The sequence below is a fragment of the Engraulis encrasicolus genome, chromosome 16, assembly GCF_034702125.1.
Source record: "Engraulis encrasicolus isolate BLACKSEA-1 chromosome 16, IST_EnEncr_1.0, whole genome shotgun sequence".
NCBI lineage: Eukaryota > Metazoa > Chordata > Actinopteri > Clupeiformes > Engraulidae > Engraulis > Engraulis encrasicolus.
The window spans coordinates 14922796-14939592 of record NC_085872.1 but is presented as its reverse complement, the minus strand read 5'-3'; the positions used below and the strand labels follow the sequence as shown (position 1 = coordinate 14939592).

General features: G+C 42.4%; 1 protein-coding gene across 1 annotated transcript in view; it reads left to right on the top strand.

Moving 5' to 3' along the window:
- Positions 1–16467, top strand: part of LOC134466000 (uncharacterized) — a 46594-nt gene extending 30127 nt beyond the window's left edge. The window contains exons 21-34 of the mRNA XM_063219899.1: positions 7657–7710; positions 7846–8000; positions 8112–8214; positions 8317–8508; positions 8853–8985; positions 9107–9162; positions 9516–9679; positions 10022–10172; positions 10483–10631; positions 10921–11017; positions 13380–13592; positions 13935–14113; positions 14224–14395; positions 16406–16467. Coding sequence (XP_063075969.1) covers positions 7657–7710; positions 7846–8000; positions 8112–8214; positions 8317–8508; positions 8853–8985; positions 9107–9162; positions 9516–9679; positions 10022–10172; positions 10483–10631; positions 10921–11017; positions 13380–13592; positions 13935–14113; positions 14224–14395; positions 16406–16452 — 1865 coding nt within the window. The 3' untranslated portion in view covers positions 16453–16467. The remainder of the gene's footprint in view (positions 1–7656; positions 7711–7845; positions 8001–8111; positions 8215–8316; positions 8509–8852; positions 8986–9106; positions 9163–9515; positions 9680–10021; positions 10173–10482; positions 10632–10920; positions 11018–13379; positions 13593–13934; positions 14114–14223; positions 14396–16405) is intronic.
- Positions 16468–16797: the final 330 nt, after the last annotated feature.

Here is a 16797-nt window from a genome sequence, read left to right as displayed (position 1 = left end):
CGAAAGGTCTTTGCAATCATAACACCCCAAACAGAGAAAGTTCAAATATGCACTCTCCCTAGCCCAGCAGCACCAGAGTCTAGCTACCAATTTAGACACGTCTATGCGCTTCTGCATGTCTAAAGCCGGGCATACACTGTGTGATAATTTCAGTCCTGGGTATTGACCTCCTGCTCACACTGCACAAGGAAATTTTGCGATTTAAAAGTTCACATGTCACGACTCACGTCCTCACTAGAGGTGCTTAACTCGAATCTTTGAGGCGTCCGGGTGGATTGGATCATTCCAAGGAGGGTATCCGGATTAGACGGATCACTCGGATCACTTATTTAAAATAAATAAAAATAAATAATAATAATGTATTTTTTTAAAACGTTTCTGCCGTTAAGTGGCTATGCGCCTCGCCTTTGTTGCCCCATTTATCAATTCACATCGATAAATCAAAGAGTAAGACAGTTTGATCAACAAAACTCACTTTATGAATCGTCACAGTTCCTAAACTCATGCTGCGATCCGACCCTGGGTCTCCTCACTAAACATGCGACCACGACTCGAAGAGCCTTTGGCAGCAGTGAAACGGCATGTTCCTGATTTTGCAATAAATAATGTGTGTGTTTGTATTTAAGAAGACTAAAAGTCAAATATTTGGGTGCAGAAGTTTGAGCAGGGAGGATAGACAGGAGGCGAGCAGCAGATGACCACTCGCTTCCGCTGCCGAGTTGCCTTGCGACTCGCACACTCGTGGCAAAAACAAAACTTAAGCGATTGATCCGACCCGTAGGGGATTCGCTGCTACCAACAACTCAGTCAGGATTCGTCTCACCGAGTCGCCGAGGGCGCCGCTGCTGACTCGGACGAGGGGAGTGACAGCAGTGGCTTTAAAGTCTGTATGCTGTAACCAGGGCTCTAAATTAACTTTTTCCACCACCAGCCAATTTGGCTAGTGGACATTTTTCTTACCAGCCAAACAGAAGTTCAACTAGCCATTTTTTTTAATCTCGCCAAAATAAACTATGCATTAGGCTAGTTATTTTTTTCTAATTAAATGGTCATTTTGTCCAACTGTTTCTACAACACAGATACACTATAGGCCTGCATAGGCTACTATATGCCTACATAATAATTAAGCATATTATAGGCCTAGGCTATATATTTTTTCATAATTTTTTAACTTCTGCTTTATTTTTTACTTTCCTTACTTAGGCCTAATTAATTTGATTAGTTTTGTTCAATTCCTCTGAAAACAGCTGAATCACATCGCACAAGCCACTCACATAACAGACCTTTAACATACAGTAACCAAGCACACAGCCAAACACTACAAAACCTCACATACGCACACCCCAAGGAAGGAGAAGAAATGAGAGGAGAGAGGAGGAGCTCTTCTCTACCATGCGCAACAAAATGACAAGAAGCCTAGTTTAATTAAAAGTAAATAATATCTCGGGAATCTTCGCTTCCTTTGTTACTTCCACAGCTTCGTCGTTGGTTGCTTTTTTTTTCTTTCCGATGGCGTGGGCTTTCCAACTTAGTTGCGCCACGACTCTGAACATTTCAGAAGACAACTGAACTGACAGCTACGGTCACACTACTCTGACAGTCGGCTCTCCTCCTCTGACCTGGTCGCTATTTCGTTCCACAACCACTCATTTTTAACGTCACTATTTACAATTACTACTAGCATTCACCAACACACAGAACCTTGCTCTAACCCCCGCCACATTCTCATCACTCGCACAAAACATAGTCTACACAACAGAAGTAGCGCTATGCATAATCTGCGTAAGTCCTGTTATTGAAACGGTCAGGGTTTCGCTGCTTCAAAAATGCAGCCTGTTACAGCAAGTTATATAGTAATAATAGCAGTAGTGACGTTAAAAGGGTTGTAGCGAAAACGACGAGAGCATAGGAGGAGAGCTGCCTGTCAGAATAGTGTGAGCGCAGCTTAGCTGACAGAAGGCTGGTCGTCTGAAATGTTTTCAATCCTGGCGTGCGCAACAGCATGGAGTTGACGCTCGATGCACTGGAAAGCCCACGGTGGGAGGCTACGTCGTGATGCTAGTGTCCATGGGTAATGTAGGAAATCTCGCCCTATAACGTTCGTCAGAGCAGCGGTTTACCGTTCATAAGTTACTGTACTCGGGCGCTACTAGCCAAATTGGCGGGTAGGTATTTTTTTCTACTAGCCAAAATGAATTTTCACCCGTGTTTGGCGTGTTGGCGTGTGTTAATTTAGAGCCCTGGCTGTAACGCAGTGGGTGATAGTAGAGTCACTAGCCTACAGACTGAGATGTAAAAGCGTTGGCAGAGCACTGTTAACATTTAGAAATGTAGGCTAGACCTCAACAGTCAGAAGCACACACATAGGGAGTGGGGATCCGCGACTCAATTGGCCACAACAGGCAGGACGGATCAAACAGGCTCGATGAATGACGAGGCGGGAGTTGGTTCCGTTTTAGGCCTACTCAGTGAGTGTTCGTGACTGAACGGCAAACTGAGATATTAGAGAATGGCTGTTGTAGTCAACTAAAGAGGATATATTCCGGTTTCACAATTTCTCGCGCTGTAACTGCCATTTTGTTGACATATTAATGAAATGCCGTCTGACCCGCCTTTGACGGATCAATGCATGACAGCCATCCGGTCTGTCCGGAGGAGGTCTTTATCCGGTTGTCCAAACGGATCATCCGGGTTTTAATCAGCGCTAGTCCTCACACTATATAAGCCGACGGTTGGATACGAGTAGAATGGTCCGATGGTGCGACACGACACGTGTGTTTCTCGGGCCTGCAGAGGAGGGAACATGCGCACCTGAGGTGGAGATGAGGACGCGATCCAGAGCAAATTGCACGGCCCTATTAAAGGGGTATGCCACTATTTTGGGGCTTAATACAGTTAAAATCGTTGGCTGGGGTTTATAAAGATGGTAAAGTGTCTTATTTTTCATGTTAAGCGTTGTCTTGCTTTAAGACAAGTTAAAAGAGGGAATATGTCGCTAAGCTAGTGGAAGTCAATGGATCCGTGTACACTTTACCACCTTTATAAACCCCAGCCAACGATTTTAACTGTATTAAGCGCCAAAATAGTGGCATACCCCTTTAACTTGTGCATGTGTAGTGTCAAATCGGGCCGTAGCACTGCTCGATTTAGTCACGAGGCACCACCAGGATTTCAAACAGTTTTGATTTTCTTGCGACCCTGCGATTGCACGATCGTGAGGCGAAATCGTTTGTCGTCACCTCATGTACACTGCACGATGCAAGACGATCTGCATTAATCTGTTCGCAGAGCTGTTCAAACAATCAGGTTTTGAGTGCATGTTCTTAAGATGTGAGAGGTCAGGGAAAGGTCAGAGTACGTAGATTATACACTACACCACCATATTACACACCTCACTCAGCCCAAGAGAAGAATGGCATTGGTTTTGGGTTGAGAGACAACCCATATAAGCCAGGTGGAGGTGAACATTGGGTGGTTGATTGTCACGCCGGGAAGCAGCAGGGTGAGAGCCTGCCCATAGCCGACGTGACTCCCTTTTACACTTTTGGATTTGTTTGTATTGCTGGTGGAAGAACGCGTTGTGGAGAAGAGAAGTGGACCTACTCCTTAATTTGAATGGACTAACGAAACGAATAGCTTGTGGTGGCGGGCTACGTGAGCCAAGGACGGGCTAGTCGCATCTACGAGACTAAAACATGGCCTAGGTGTTCAAATGTAGCATGTCATTTTTCCGACACCCCTTTGGTCCGATTCGTCAATATTCCGAAAATTTCCCATTAATCCTACAGCCCACTAACTCGAAATCATTAAATGAAACCCTTTGCTCCAACAGTTCAATGTTCCGACCAATGGCTGTTTGGGGTTGGTCGTCATCCCAGGTCGTATGTCCTGCTTTTCCCGGTGCCAAGTAGACTTCAGCTGCATGCGCTGCGACGAGCACATAGATGCTGTCTGAGTCGGTCTTGCTGTGCCCTTACCAAAACCACCCCAAAACATAACCTGTCATTAATGCAATGTTGCCAAGTTTTACAATTGTGCCCTACCCAAAACCATTCCTAACCCTAACCTGTCAGTAGGCCTAGGCTATTGCAATGTTTCTGAGTTTTAAATTTGTGCCATGACCAAAACTTTCCCTAAACCTAACCTGTCACAGACGGCAGCATGACCACTGCGTAGGCTTCAGAGATGACGGTGATCTAAAGCAGCTTTTGGTCGGAACATTGGATTGTCGGGACAAAGGGTTTCATTTAATTGGTAAAAAGTTATCTGAGACTAAGTGCTGTAGGATCAATGGGAAATGTTCGGAACATTGATGCATCGGACCAATGGTGCGTCGGAAAAATGAGCGGACCCCGTGTTCAAACTGGTGTTCTCCCCTGGTCCGTTTGAGGTGCACTTGTGCAGACCTTTTACCCGATTAAATGAAACCCTTTGTCCCGACAGTCCAATGTTCCAACCAAACGCTGCCTTAGGTTAGATTACCGTCATCTCTGATATATGTGCAATGGTCATGCATCTGTCTGTGACAGGTTAGGTTTAGGGAAAGATTTGGTCAAGGCACAAATTTAAAACTCAGAAACATTGCATTAATCAAATACTGACAGGTTAGGCTTAGGAATGGTTTTGGGTAGGGCACAATTGTAAAACTTGGAAACACTGCATTAATGACAGGTTAAGGGGTGGTTTTGGTAAGGGCATAGCTTGACAAGCGCAATCTATGAGCTCATCGCAGCCCATGCAGCTGAAGTCTTTAGGACCGAGGAAAGCAGGAGCAGGACATATGACCTGGGGAATTAGGATGACCGACCGACTGTCGGAGCAAAGGGTTTCATTTAATTATTTCGAGTTAATGGGCTGTAGGATCAATGGGAAATTTTCGGAATATTGATGCGTCGGACCAAAGAGGCGTCAGAAAAATGACATGCTACCATAGCTAATACTAGCATGGACAAAACGTGTTCACTCACCGGAGATTCTCATCACATAAAACTCGTATGATACAATTTGTCGACGCGGTTGAACATCGGATTCACCTAGGAGGGTAACTTATATCACTATTTTTAGGAAAAGTAGACCGTTTAACCCATTGATGCCTGATGTTGCGTTGCGCAACATTGGCCCTGGTGCCTGGAGCTGCATTACGCAACATTCAGGCTCATGAGATTTGAGACAACTTGATTAAAAATCTCTGTTTATTTGAGATGAATGAACACAGTCTAATGAAAGATGAGGGTCTTAGCGTCTAAATGCAACTCAGTGCATATTTTTATGTGCTCCAGAAGCTGAGATATTTAGGTTTTTTATAGGCTGAGGGCAGCTTTTCTTAAAAAGGGCTCAGGCATTCAGTACCCTTTTTTGCAGGTGCCTTAGGCGTCAATGGGTTAAGAGGGTAAATTATCGTGATATTTGTCAGAATGTAAGGAGCTCACGAACTCATGTCCAGCAGGGAAAAGATTGAGTTGAAGGAGAGAGAGTAGACGGAAGGGTCAGACTGACCACTATAAGACAATACCTGGCCTGGGATACTGCATTTAGTAGCCCTATTTCTATAGTTTAGTTAGTTTAGTTTATTTAGTTTAGTTCAACAGGGACCATGCACAATACACATTGATTACAGAAGTAAAAAGATGGCTTGTGCCAGATTATAGCTATATAGCTAATTTCCATCTGCAGTCCCTGGACAGGTAAAACAAATATTAAAATACAATAACATAACCAAGATATAAACAAGTAAGCACATCCATAGGCCATAGGTCAAACACATACACACACACACCCACACACACACACACATTAAAATGGCATACAGTGTGAGTCATATTTTAAAAACATATGATTAATGTTGACAAGACTGGTTGGTTAATATCCATTTTTTCACAGCCCTTGAGAAGGCCTGATAATCAGTAATACTTTTTAGGTTACTGGGTAGACTATTCCATGTTTTGGTTGCCCTGAAGGAGAAGGCTGACTGAGCAAAAGCAGTTCGTCGGATTGGGAGACTACAATCACCCCTAATGGTGGATCTTGACGTTCTGCTCATCAATTCAGAGCAGGGTTGAACAAATGTTCTTAGGGGTGGGGGTGCTGCATTGTGAATAATTTTATGGATTAGCCACAGATCAGAAAATTGTATGATGTTTTCAAGGCTGAGCATATTATACTTGCTCAGTATAGGACAATGGTGGTACTGAGAAGATCTTCTATCTAGGATCTTCAGGGCCTGCTTGTATAGTGAATCAATGGATTTTAAGACAGTCTTGTTGGCCTGGGACCAGCTTGATAAACAATAATGCAGGTGGGACATAATCATAGCATTGACATAAGTCACAGCAGCATCAATACTCAGAGAGTTACGGATATGTCTAAAATTTGATATGCTATACTTTACAGTATTTCCCAGCTTTTTAATGTGTTTCTTAAAACCAAGAGTAGAATCTAAGGTCACACCTAAATATTTAAACTCATCAACATTATTTAGCTTTGTTCCATCAACATAGGGGTTACATCAGCTTTCAAACGTATATATGCTACCGTTTGCCAGATAGTAATAGCTCAAATACTCTATGGTTGGGATGACTAGGAATATTCAAGATTTGTTTTTGCCCTCCTAATGCATCTTCCCTCAAATAACTCCATTATAGAGGATAGGTCACAACCGCAAATGTTCTGTGCTGTAGGCCTACGCACAACTCTTAAGTACTTTTCTGTTGTGTTGAGAGCAGTTTTAGTCCAGTCAAGATGCTCTCAGTGGTGCCTCTGTAAAAAGACCTCGATCTTGGGTCACATACAAAACTTCCTCAATCGTCTGAGGTGGTACAGACATTGCTGTCATTTCTTGACAATGTGCTCAATGTGACTGTCCCAGGTGAGGTCTTCTGAGATGGTAACACCAAGGAACTTGGTCTCTCACGCTCTCCACTGTCTCACCATTGATGTTAATGGTTTCCAACTGGTGTTCTTTTCACCTATAGTCAATTATTAATTCCGTGGGCACATTTAGAGATAGGTTGTTACTTTACATCAATTCATGAGGTTGTTTATCTCACTTCGGTACGCAGCTTCACCGTTGTTTGTGATTAAACCAAAGTATATATAGCCTAGGCCTACTCGTGGAGACTGACCAGTAGAGTTGATTTCTATTTTATAATAACGCAGGCCTACAATAATACAAAAAAGAAGAGCTAGAAGCTTCTGTTGCTCAAGACGATATAGCCTGGACGAAACAACTGTTACCAGTGGACGAAACAATTGCATTGTGGACGTAATAACTGCTGCCAAAACGCAAATGGACGAATCGACCTGTTTCCTCTGAATTGAGCTCCTCTGTAGAAGGTGATGACAGAGTTATTGATTCTAGTCCAGGTTGTACCTTAACCTGCAAATAGTTCCAAAATACACCCCCATATACATGGGAATTTATCATTGCGCTTTCATGTTTGTCATCCAGCTACAGCCCAGTCTGAATTAGAAAGCCTTAAGCCTTTTGAGAACATTGTGTTTTTATGTACCCATACCCTTTAGAGTACAGCAGTCCCTGGTTCTCCAGAGATGACAAACAACGGTTTCAAACCTCTAACTCCACCTGCCGTAGCCGATGACTCAACTCCAGAGGTATCAACTCTATATAAACGCGCATCTCCTCATATTCGACCTGTCTTTCGGAGCCTCTCGACGGTGTCATCATGATTTCTTGGCTTTTAGTCATGCTGGGTAATGTTCAGACGTTTTTCTATGGAGTGTGTGTGTGTGTGTGTGTGTGTGCGTGCATGCGTGCGTGTATTACCATGCCCACTTTAATGGCACAGCAAACTCATTTTAATAGGTGTCCTGGATTTGTCGTTACAGCTGCTGATACCGCAGCATCTTCATATGTCACAGTGAGGTGGTGCACCAAGTCGGACCCAGAGTATAAAAAGTGCGACGCCTTCTCCAAGTTACCAGGAGTAGCTCTCCAGTGCACGCGTTTAGAGAGTGCGGAAAGATGTATCCAAGCTATCAAAGTAAGGTTCATATAACATTTCAGACAGTCGCTGCGCATAGTTGTCAATACTGTGAATTGACACTGACATTTTTCCTGTGTTCCATTTCTCTTCAATTGTTATGATTTACAGGATAACAACGCAGACGCCGTCACACTTGATGGTGGAGACATCTATACCGCTGGCCTTGAGAACTACAAACTGCATCCCATCCTGGCAGAGCACTATGGCGCTAGTATGACTGCATATCTTGCTGTCCAAATGTAGTTGTAAAATTCACTAGTTACTCTCAGACTCATATCATAACGCACCTGCTTCCCCTCTCTACTATTTCTAGGTTCCGATACATGTTACTATGCTATTGCGGTGGTGAAGAAGGATTCTGATATAACGATCAATAACCTGCAAGGGAAGAAGTCCTGCCACACAGGTCTTGGCAAGTCTGCTGGTTGGAACATCCCCATTGGCACCCTGGGGACCATGGGCAAGATCCAGTGGAAGGGCATTGAGGACAAGCCTTTGGAGGAGGGTAAGTGAAGAACACGACTGTTGCAGGTGTAAGCCACAACATAAATGCTGCACATTTTGTCATTAGATCAGTCCAATTTCTGTAACGTTAATGTTTATCCACCTGGTGGTGGTGGCTCAGGTGGTAGAGGAGATACCCAAAAGCTCTGCCTGACCCCATTGATATGTCCTTCAGCAAGATACTTAACCCCAAGTTGCACCTGTTGGCAGCCACCGCCACCGGTGTGTGAATGTGAGTGTGAAGGGGTGAATATGAGGCATGCAATGTAAAGCGCTTTGAGTGCTCGAAGGGGAAGAAAGGCGCTATATAAATGCAGTCAATTTACCTTTGTATTCTTGTCGTAGCTGTGATGGAGTTTTTCTCTGAAAGTTGTGTCCCTGGAGCAACAAAAGGCTCCAACTTGTGCAAGCTGTGTCAGAACCCTGCCTGCCCCCGTTCCCCCGCAGAACCATACTATGGTTATGATGGAGCTTTCAGGTGCGTAGAACAGCCTCGTGCAGCCAAAGTCATGATCCAGATAAGATGTTTTTTGCTTCAGCCAGTACCTTCTTAAATGAATTCAATTTTAGGTGCCTAATGTTTACTAATGTCTATTCAGGTGTCTTAAGGATGGTCGTGGAGATGTGGCATTCATAAAGCATGTGACTGTCCCTGGTGAGTCAGACCATGGGGTTTTGTAACATGCTTGTGAAAGCAGCTTTAGCTGCCAGTCAACATTACACCAGCCGTGCATGCTGAACAAGAAGTTGTATCAAAGGGTACTATCAGAAGCTGTTATTGCCAAGGATATACTTATACAATATCATAGCATAGTGGCTGATGGTTATTATATCATAGCATACCATAGGCCTAGTGGTTGGATTGGATTTAACAAGAAGCAGAGAGGCCTTCTTCACTCACAGTGGCTAATCCCTTATGTTATTGTTTTATCAGTTAGTCTGGATTACTTAATATGATTTTAGGCACTGTGTTGGCAATTCAATGCTATTTTTTCTCTCTTTATTTAGATGATGAAAAACCCAACTATGAGCTTCTGTGTAAAGATGGCACAAGAGCAGCCATGGATGATTACAAGAAATGCCATTTTGCCAGAGTGCCTGCCCATGCTGTGGTCAGTCGCAAAGACCCAGAGCTGGCTGACCGCATCGAAGAAATGTTGAAGAAAATTCCGGTAAGTTATTCTGATATTTTCAGAGATTAACATACCTGCTGAACCATATTATGTCTGTGGTTCTCAACATTTGTTTGATGGTGGGCAGCGTGCATTCCTTCAAAAATCATAATTTTACTACATGCCGCCCTCACATGGACACAATAGAATTACACAAATACCATACCATAACAGGCATTGTGTAAAATATGGCTAAAGCAAACTCTAAAATTACAATTGGTAACCCGTCACAATTACAGTGGACGTACACTGGATTCTACACTTAAAATGTCAACATGAGCTCTTTATATATGTATTTTTTTTTAAATCTTAATAATAATTTAATTGTGTGTTGCTCTCCAGAAAGAGCAACTCTTCTCCTCTGCAGCACATGGAGGCAAGGATCTACTATTCAAAGATGGAATACAGGAACTGGTTAGGCTTCCAAGCATTATGGACAGTTTCCTTTACCTGGGGGCTGAGTACATGAGGGTTACTCGTTTCCTAACAAAAGGTGAATGAAGACACAAGTCTGTCCCTCTTCCTCTCTGTCGACACGGTATACAAATGTGAAGTGTTGCCTCTAGATGAAATTGCTTCATACCAAAAGTCATTTTCTTTTAATCATGTACCAATACAACACAGTCAATAATGATAATTTGCAATTTAATAGATATGATCAACTGACATTTTCATGGCTCAGTTGACTTTTGTCATGTCAGGATTTTAAAACAAACTCTGTGCCAGTGTGTTTAGGTTCCTTAACCACAACTTATATTTTTTTCATGATTTTGTGGATGTGTTGTTTTTATTAATATTTGTAGAGTCGGAGAGTTCGAGCACGCCTAAGCCCATTATATGGTGTGCCAAAAAAGGAGAGAAAAACAAGTGTGAGAACTGGTCTGCCAGAAGTGGAGGCGCCGTTGAGTGTGTTGTAGCAGACTCTGTGGATGACTGCTTGAGGATGATAATAGTGAGTATTAACATATGAGCATATATGAAACAACATATAATAAAGATAAACATGAAATCATTTGTACATTTGCACATCTACACATTTTGTGAGTTGTGTAATGTAATAGAGTTGTTCCCAACAAAATGTTGATGTTTCCAGCTGTTTCTGTTATTTGTCTAATTTGGATTTTGTCTCAATCTGGTATAGAATGCTGGCTATGGGCATGCTAAATCCTGTCCTTGAACCACAAGCATTTGTTTTAAAAATAGAGGTGCAACTCATCAAGGGGATATCTATTTATTTGCAGCACGAAAAGGCGGATGCCGTAGCTGTTGATGGAGGAGAAGTCTATACTGCTGGGAAGTGTGGATTAGTTCCTGTCATGGTGGAGCAGTATGATCAAGGTACCTGTGAGAGAGATCTTACCTTAATTCAGGCCGGAATTATTTACAATAGTTATTCAAAGGGTATACTACATGTCTTACAAGCCCATTTCCTTCAATTATGCTAAAATTTTGTACACGCATGCACACCAAAACCCAAAATGCACATTCTACCCAGATTATTTCAGTTTTTATGATATATAATGCACTTAACAAAGACATTGTCAGTATGCAACCTTACAACAATGGACCTTACACATTACTCAAAATACTATGCAACTTGTCCCGTAATAGAAATTTCAGCAGAGGCAATTAAAAAAATGAATGAATTAAAGCTGGCAAAGTGGCAATGACGGGCCCTCGCACCTACGTTGCAGGGGCGGGGCATGCCACCCACACAATTTACTAACTTTCATGTAACATGCACTAAAAAGGGAAAGTATATACAACCATGGCAACAATTAATCCTGTCAAAATACGATACTAACTTAAATTCTAGCATTTCATTCATCTACCATAAGGTAGCGCTATGTCAGATTGCCATTTCAGTCACAAAGAAATGTTCATAGTCATCATACAAATTAGCGTGTGAAAGGACCATGTTTGGAAATGCTGCATAATGAATTTTCATTTTTTTTTATATGATTCCTACATTCGTAAAGCCATAATTTTGCTATGTCACACAAGATATAAAAAACAAACAAACAATATGAAGTCCATCGGATGCACGGTGTAGGACAAGTAGATTAAAAAGTCAACTCTCTTTGGACTTTCTCTCACTTCCTGTTGGGTGTGTCCATGGCATTGCATCGACCTTATTTGTTCGACTTCTTAAAAAAAAAATTAGATATTTTTTATGGGCTTTTTCCCTCTATTTCAGATAGGACGGTGAAGACTGACAGGAAGTGAGTGTGGAGAGAGAGATGGGGCAGGGTTGGGAAATGACCCAGGCCGGATTTGAACCTGGGTGCCCGCTGCGCCACAGCGCCCCACTTTTTTGTATATCTTAATGAAATACACAACCCCACCTGAGATGGAGTCTGTAGCTCGTACTGTAAGCTTGCCCCGCCCCTTAATGCATAAATACCTAATTTCTAGCAGTGTCTGAGTAGCGGTGGCCATTTCTGATTTGCGTACCAAATGCCATAAGTGTCTGAGCAGCACCCCTTCGGTGCTCGGACCCTAATTAAAGCCGCAAGCGGTGATGACGGGCCCTCACGCCTACGATTCAGGGTCGGAGCATGCCGCCCCCATCAACCTTTTTGTTTGTCAAAGCAAGGTTCACAGAAGCTGGGTGTATCTGCACTTTTCGTGAATGTCATGAAGAAGTGGAATACTGCATGTGGCACTACACATGGTAACATGAACTGACCCAATACAGCACTCTTAAAAATAAAATGTGGGTGGAGATAATGGCTATAATGGTACAGCTATTATATATACAGCTATTCAGTTCAGTTCAGTTATGGTTCATGGTTTATGGTTTAGGTACAACAACCTAACACATAAGCGTCATAGCATTTGTAGCCATAGGCTAATTTCCAATGCCCGTCCCTAGAAGGGCTTTTAAAGTAAAATATAAAAAACTGTTTTTATTGTTATTTTAAAATGCAACCTATCCATTCATCCAAGCCATTAATTTAATCTATGAAGATTAGACCACAATATACGTACACATACCTAATCCTATATTAATGTACAGTAACTCGTCCATTCGTCCACTAATTAATCAATTTGATAAAGCATGTACAACAGCCCCCCCCCTCACACACACACACACACACACACACACACACACACACACACACACACACACACACACACACACACACACACACACACACACACACAAACAAAGTCAACTGCCCCCACCCCCCTCACACACACACACACCACACACACACACACACACACACACACACACACACACACACACACACACACACACACACACACACACACACACACACACACACAATCAACTGTACCCACCCCCCCCACCTCCATTACACATAAAATCACCACACACACACACACACACACACACACACACACACACACACACACACACACACACACACACACACACACACACACACACACACACACACACAATGACAAGAGTATACAGCTATTACAGAGTATTGGTTACAGTCCCTGGAGCAATGTGGGGTTAGGTGCCTTGCTCAAAGGTAGCTCAGGCATTACATGGAAGGGATTGGCAAGAGTGGGGATTGAATCTTCAACCCTTTGATCTACAGCCCAACTCCTTAACCTTTACACCATGGCTGCCCCTGTATCCTCAGCACCTCACTAGGTTCTCTCTCTACTCTGTCTTGGTTCCCTCTCTCCTGGTTCCCCTCTGTTCTTCCTTCCTTCCCAGACCGTCCCAAGACCCAGTGTGAGCGCGACAAAGTCCTGGGTTCTCTGCATGGACCGGGAGCCTTCGTGCCTCAGTGTGATGAGCAGGGTCAGTACCGGCCGCTCCAGTGCTACGGGTCTACGGGTTACTGCTGGTGCGTGGACAGCCAGGGACAGGAGATAGACGACACCAAGGTGCCCCCTGGGTCACCCACACCAAACTGCACTGAGCCAGGTAAGAACAAACACTTCATCATCAATGCCTTGAGCTCATGTACAAAAAATATGAAGCACATGAGATGTACGGATGTAGTATAAGTAGCCTACATCACACCCCAAAAAAGTCCAATTATCTTCAATTATCTTCTGTTGGGCGTGGCCATGTTATCGTATTGATCTCTTTGTTTGTCCTAGTGAGATAGACAGCCCCACCAACCGAGGGGTCCGCAGCATGTACTGTATACCGGCCCCGCCCCTATACATTTTAGGGGGCGTTATAGAGTCCCTGTACAGCATTTCCGTCTAATAATCCAGTATATTTTATGAAGTATCACAACTCTGTATCTGTTTGTTCCAGCGGATGCTCCATCCTGGGCTAGCGGTGTGAAAAAGTCAGATTTCAAGGTCATTGCTCCCGGGTGCGAGGCAGAGATTGACGACTATAAAAACGGCTTCTTGGCCGAGTCACCAGCACACGCTGTGGTGACTCGTCCAGAGAGGCGCGCTGACGTGGTGGCAATGCTCAGAGATCAACAGGTTGGCTGGGGGCACACAATGAATAACTTGATTTTGCAAAGACAAAGTAAGACAACTTTTGCCCATAAAAACATTTGGATTTGCAATTTAACTATGTGTTATCATTTCAGTCCAGACCTGAAGGCAACGGAATGTTTGCCACCAACTTTGGAAAGAATCTGCTCTTCAACGATGACACAAGATGTCTCCAGGAAATGCCTGAGAAGAACTACAAGGATTTCTTGGGCGCTGTATACATGGCAGTCATGACTGGTCTGAGATGTTGTGCAGAGAGTATCTCAGGTATGCACAGATTCTTGAGAAAGTGGCTAAAACAGGTTGTAATCTTGAAAGAAAAAAGTGAAGTGAATTACAAAATAATATGGTATATCCTCGTAGACAAAGGTCTTGGCTTTTCAGAAATGCACAAGGCCAATCTCCCCATTTTTATTTTTTTTCGGAAATCAGGTTTTTCTCCGATCATACTTTGTTTTTTGTCAACACCGTCAGAGACAATTAAAAGCAATACAAAGTGTATTGATTTGGTTGCATATGTATCTGGAGTTTTTAAGTGATTGTGTGTGTTTTTTGGTTCACACATACGCCTTTAAATGTTGAAAACTCACTTTCATTCTATTTTAATACTATACTACTTCATGTGTTCTAATTTAAAAATATGCGCTGTCAGACAATGCTTACTTAATGCCTAACTCCAAAGGAAAATTTTGTAAGGACATTCATTCAAAATGTCCCAAACTCCTTCTTACGGTGGTGACTTAAGAACTGACGGTGGTGACAGTAATCTGAAGGTGGTGAAAGTGACCTAATTATTACCTACATTTAGCAAAATAAATAGCCCTCTCAAGTCAATGACATCTAGTATAAACACATTATTTTAGTGTGTGCACAGTATGTTTGTGCATGTGTTTTTTCTTCATTTGTTAGATACTGTAGGAAGTAGGCCTAGATTGTTGAAAATGTGGCATAAACAGGTTTCAAGTTGTTCAAATCCAAAATATAGAGGTGTATTATCATAGATGAGGGTCTTGGCTGTGCAGTGAATTTATTGGCCAAGCTCCCCATGTTTTACATTTTTCATAAAATGGGCTCTTTCTTGGTTTTGTCACCAGCGTCAGACAGAATTAGAAGTAAAAAAAAACATGTTTACTGTATTTAAGTGAATTACTTTTACAATTCAACATAATTGTAAATACTTATTGGAAGCATATTCTTAAAACTTGTAAAACATGTAAAACACATGCTTTTTTGTGAACTACATCAGATGTCACCACCGTGAGGTTTTGTGACAAAAAACCCTCCAAATGCACCTCAGTGGAGGCTGGAGTATAAGTTTGGGTCACAATTATTACTAACATGTCTGGTAATGTTTCATTACCCAGCACAATTTAGTAAAATATGGAACAAGATGATGAGCGGAACAAAATCTGACGGTGGTGACATCTGAGACAAAAAAGCATGTGAGACAAAAAAGCACTCTTTTACATATTATGCATTTTTTGCTCACATTAGCCACTTCGTTTTCGCTCTGTTTCTTAGGGGCTTCATGCCGCTTCTGAAAAAGTATATATAATTAACATTAATGTAACATAATACTATTAAAACCCCTGACGGTGTTGACAGTTTATGGTTGGGACAGTAACCGTGTCCAAACAAATCAACAAATTGAGGAGAAATTAGTAAACTTACAGGAGCTTCAGTGATGGTGAAGTATTCAGTAGAGCTAACGTTTTGAAAAGGGGTCCGAAGTAATGACAATGACCTTGTGCATACCTGATTTTATTGTCTTTTTTTAAAAAAAAATCTGACGGTGGTGACTAATATGCTGGAGAAACTTTGAGCAATCAGAAAATAGTAGTAAATATTGCTTTACACGCACTATGCGCATATCTGCAGAACCACTTCAATATGGACTTTCACATCATGGTGATATTATTCAATAATATCAGTGATTTTTACATTTGAAGTCAATTGAAATGATGATGTCTGTCCTTGGGACAGCTGTTTTTACAGGGTGTGGGCAGGTTTATAGCCATGAAAAGTAATAAAATTACACTTAAATATTTCAAACGACTGTACATTTGTGTAACATACCCCTGGGTCTTTACCTGGATTCATTTTGTTCATTAAAATGTAGTTTATTTTCAACAGAATTGGCAGTTTATTGCTGAGACATGTTTTAGCCGCTTTCTCAAGACTCAGTGGTATGAACCAATCAACAAGATCAGACACATGTTCTTGTTAAGTATGTTCTTTTCTTTTAAGGTGTTGGTCTCCTGTGCAATTGTGTTTCAGAGCTGGAGAAGGCTTGCACTTTCCATACCTGTCAGCAAAAGGACTAGATAGAAGACACAAGATTACATTGCTGTCATGAGCCCTCTCACTCCACCAGTTCACCACCTTAATTGGTTCCCATTACCTGCCACTCTACTCACCGCTCTCTCTACTCACCCAAACTAGTTCCACCTGTCTCTTCCCTGCTCTGCTCTAATTACCTGGCCAGCTGCGCTACATTATCCACTCACCAACCTCTCCTTGCACCACTCTGCTCTGATTACTCTGCCAGCTGCGCTGCATTACCCACTAACCTCTCCCAGTATTTAAAGCCTCTTCTCACAGCTCAACTTTGTCAGATCGTCTGCAATTCCACACCCGGAACCAGTTTGCTGTCTTCTCTCTGACTCCTG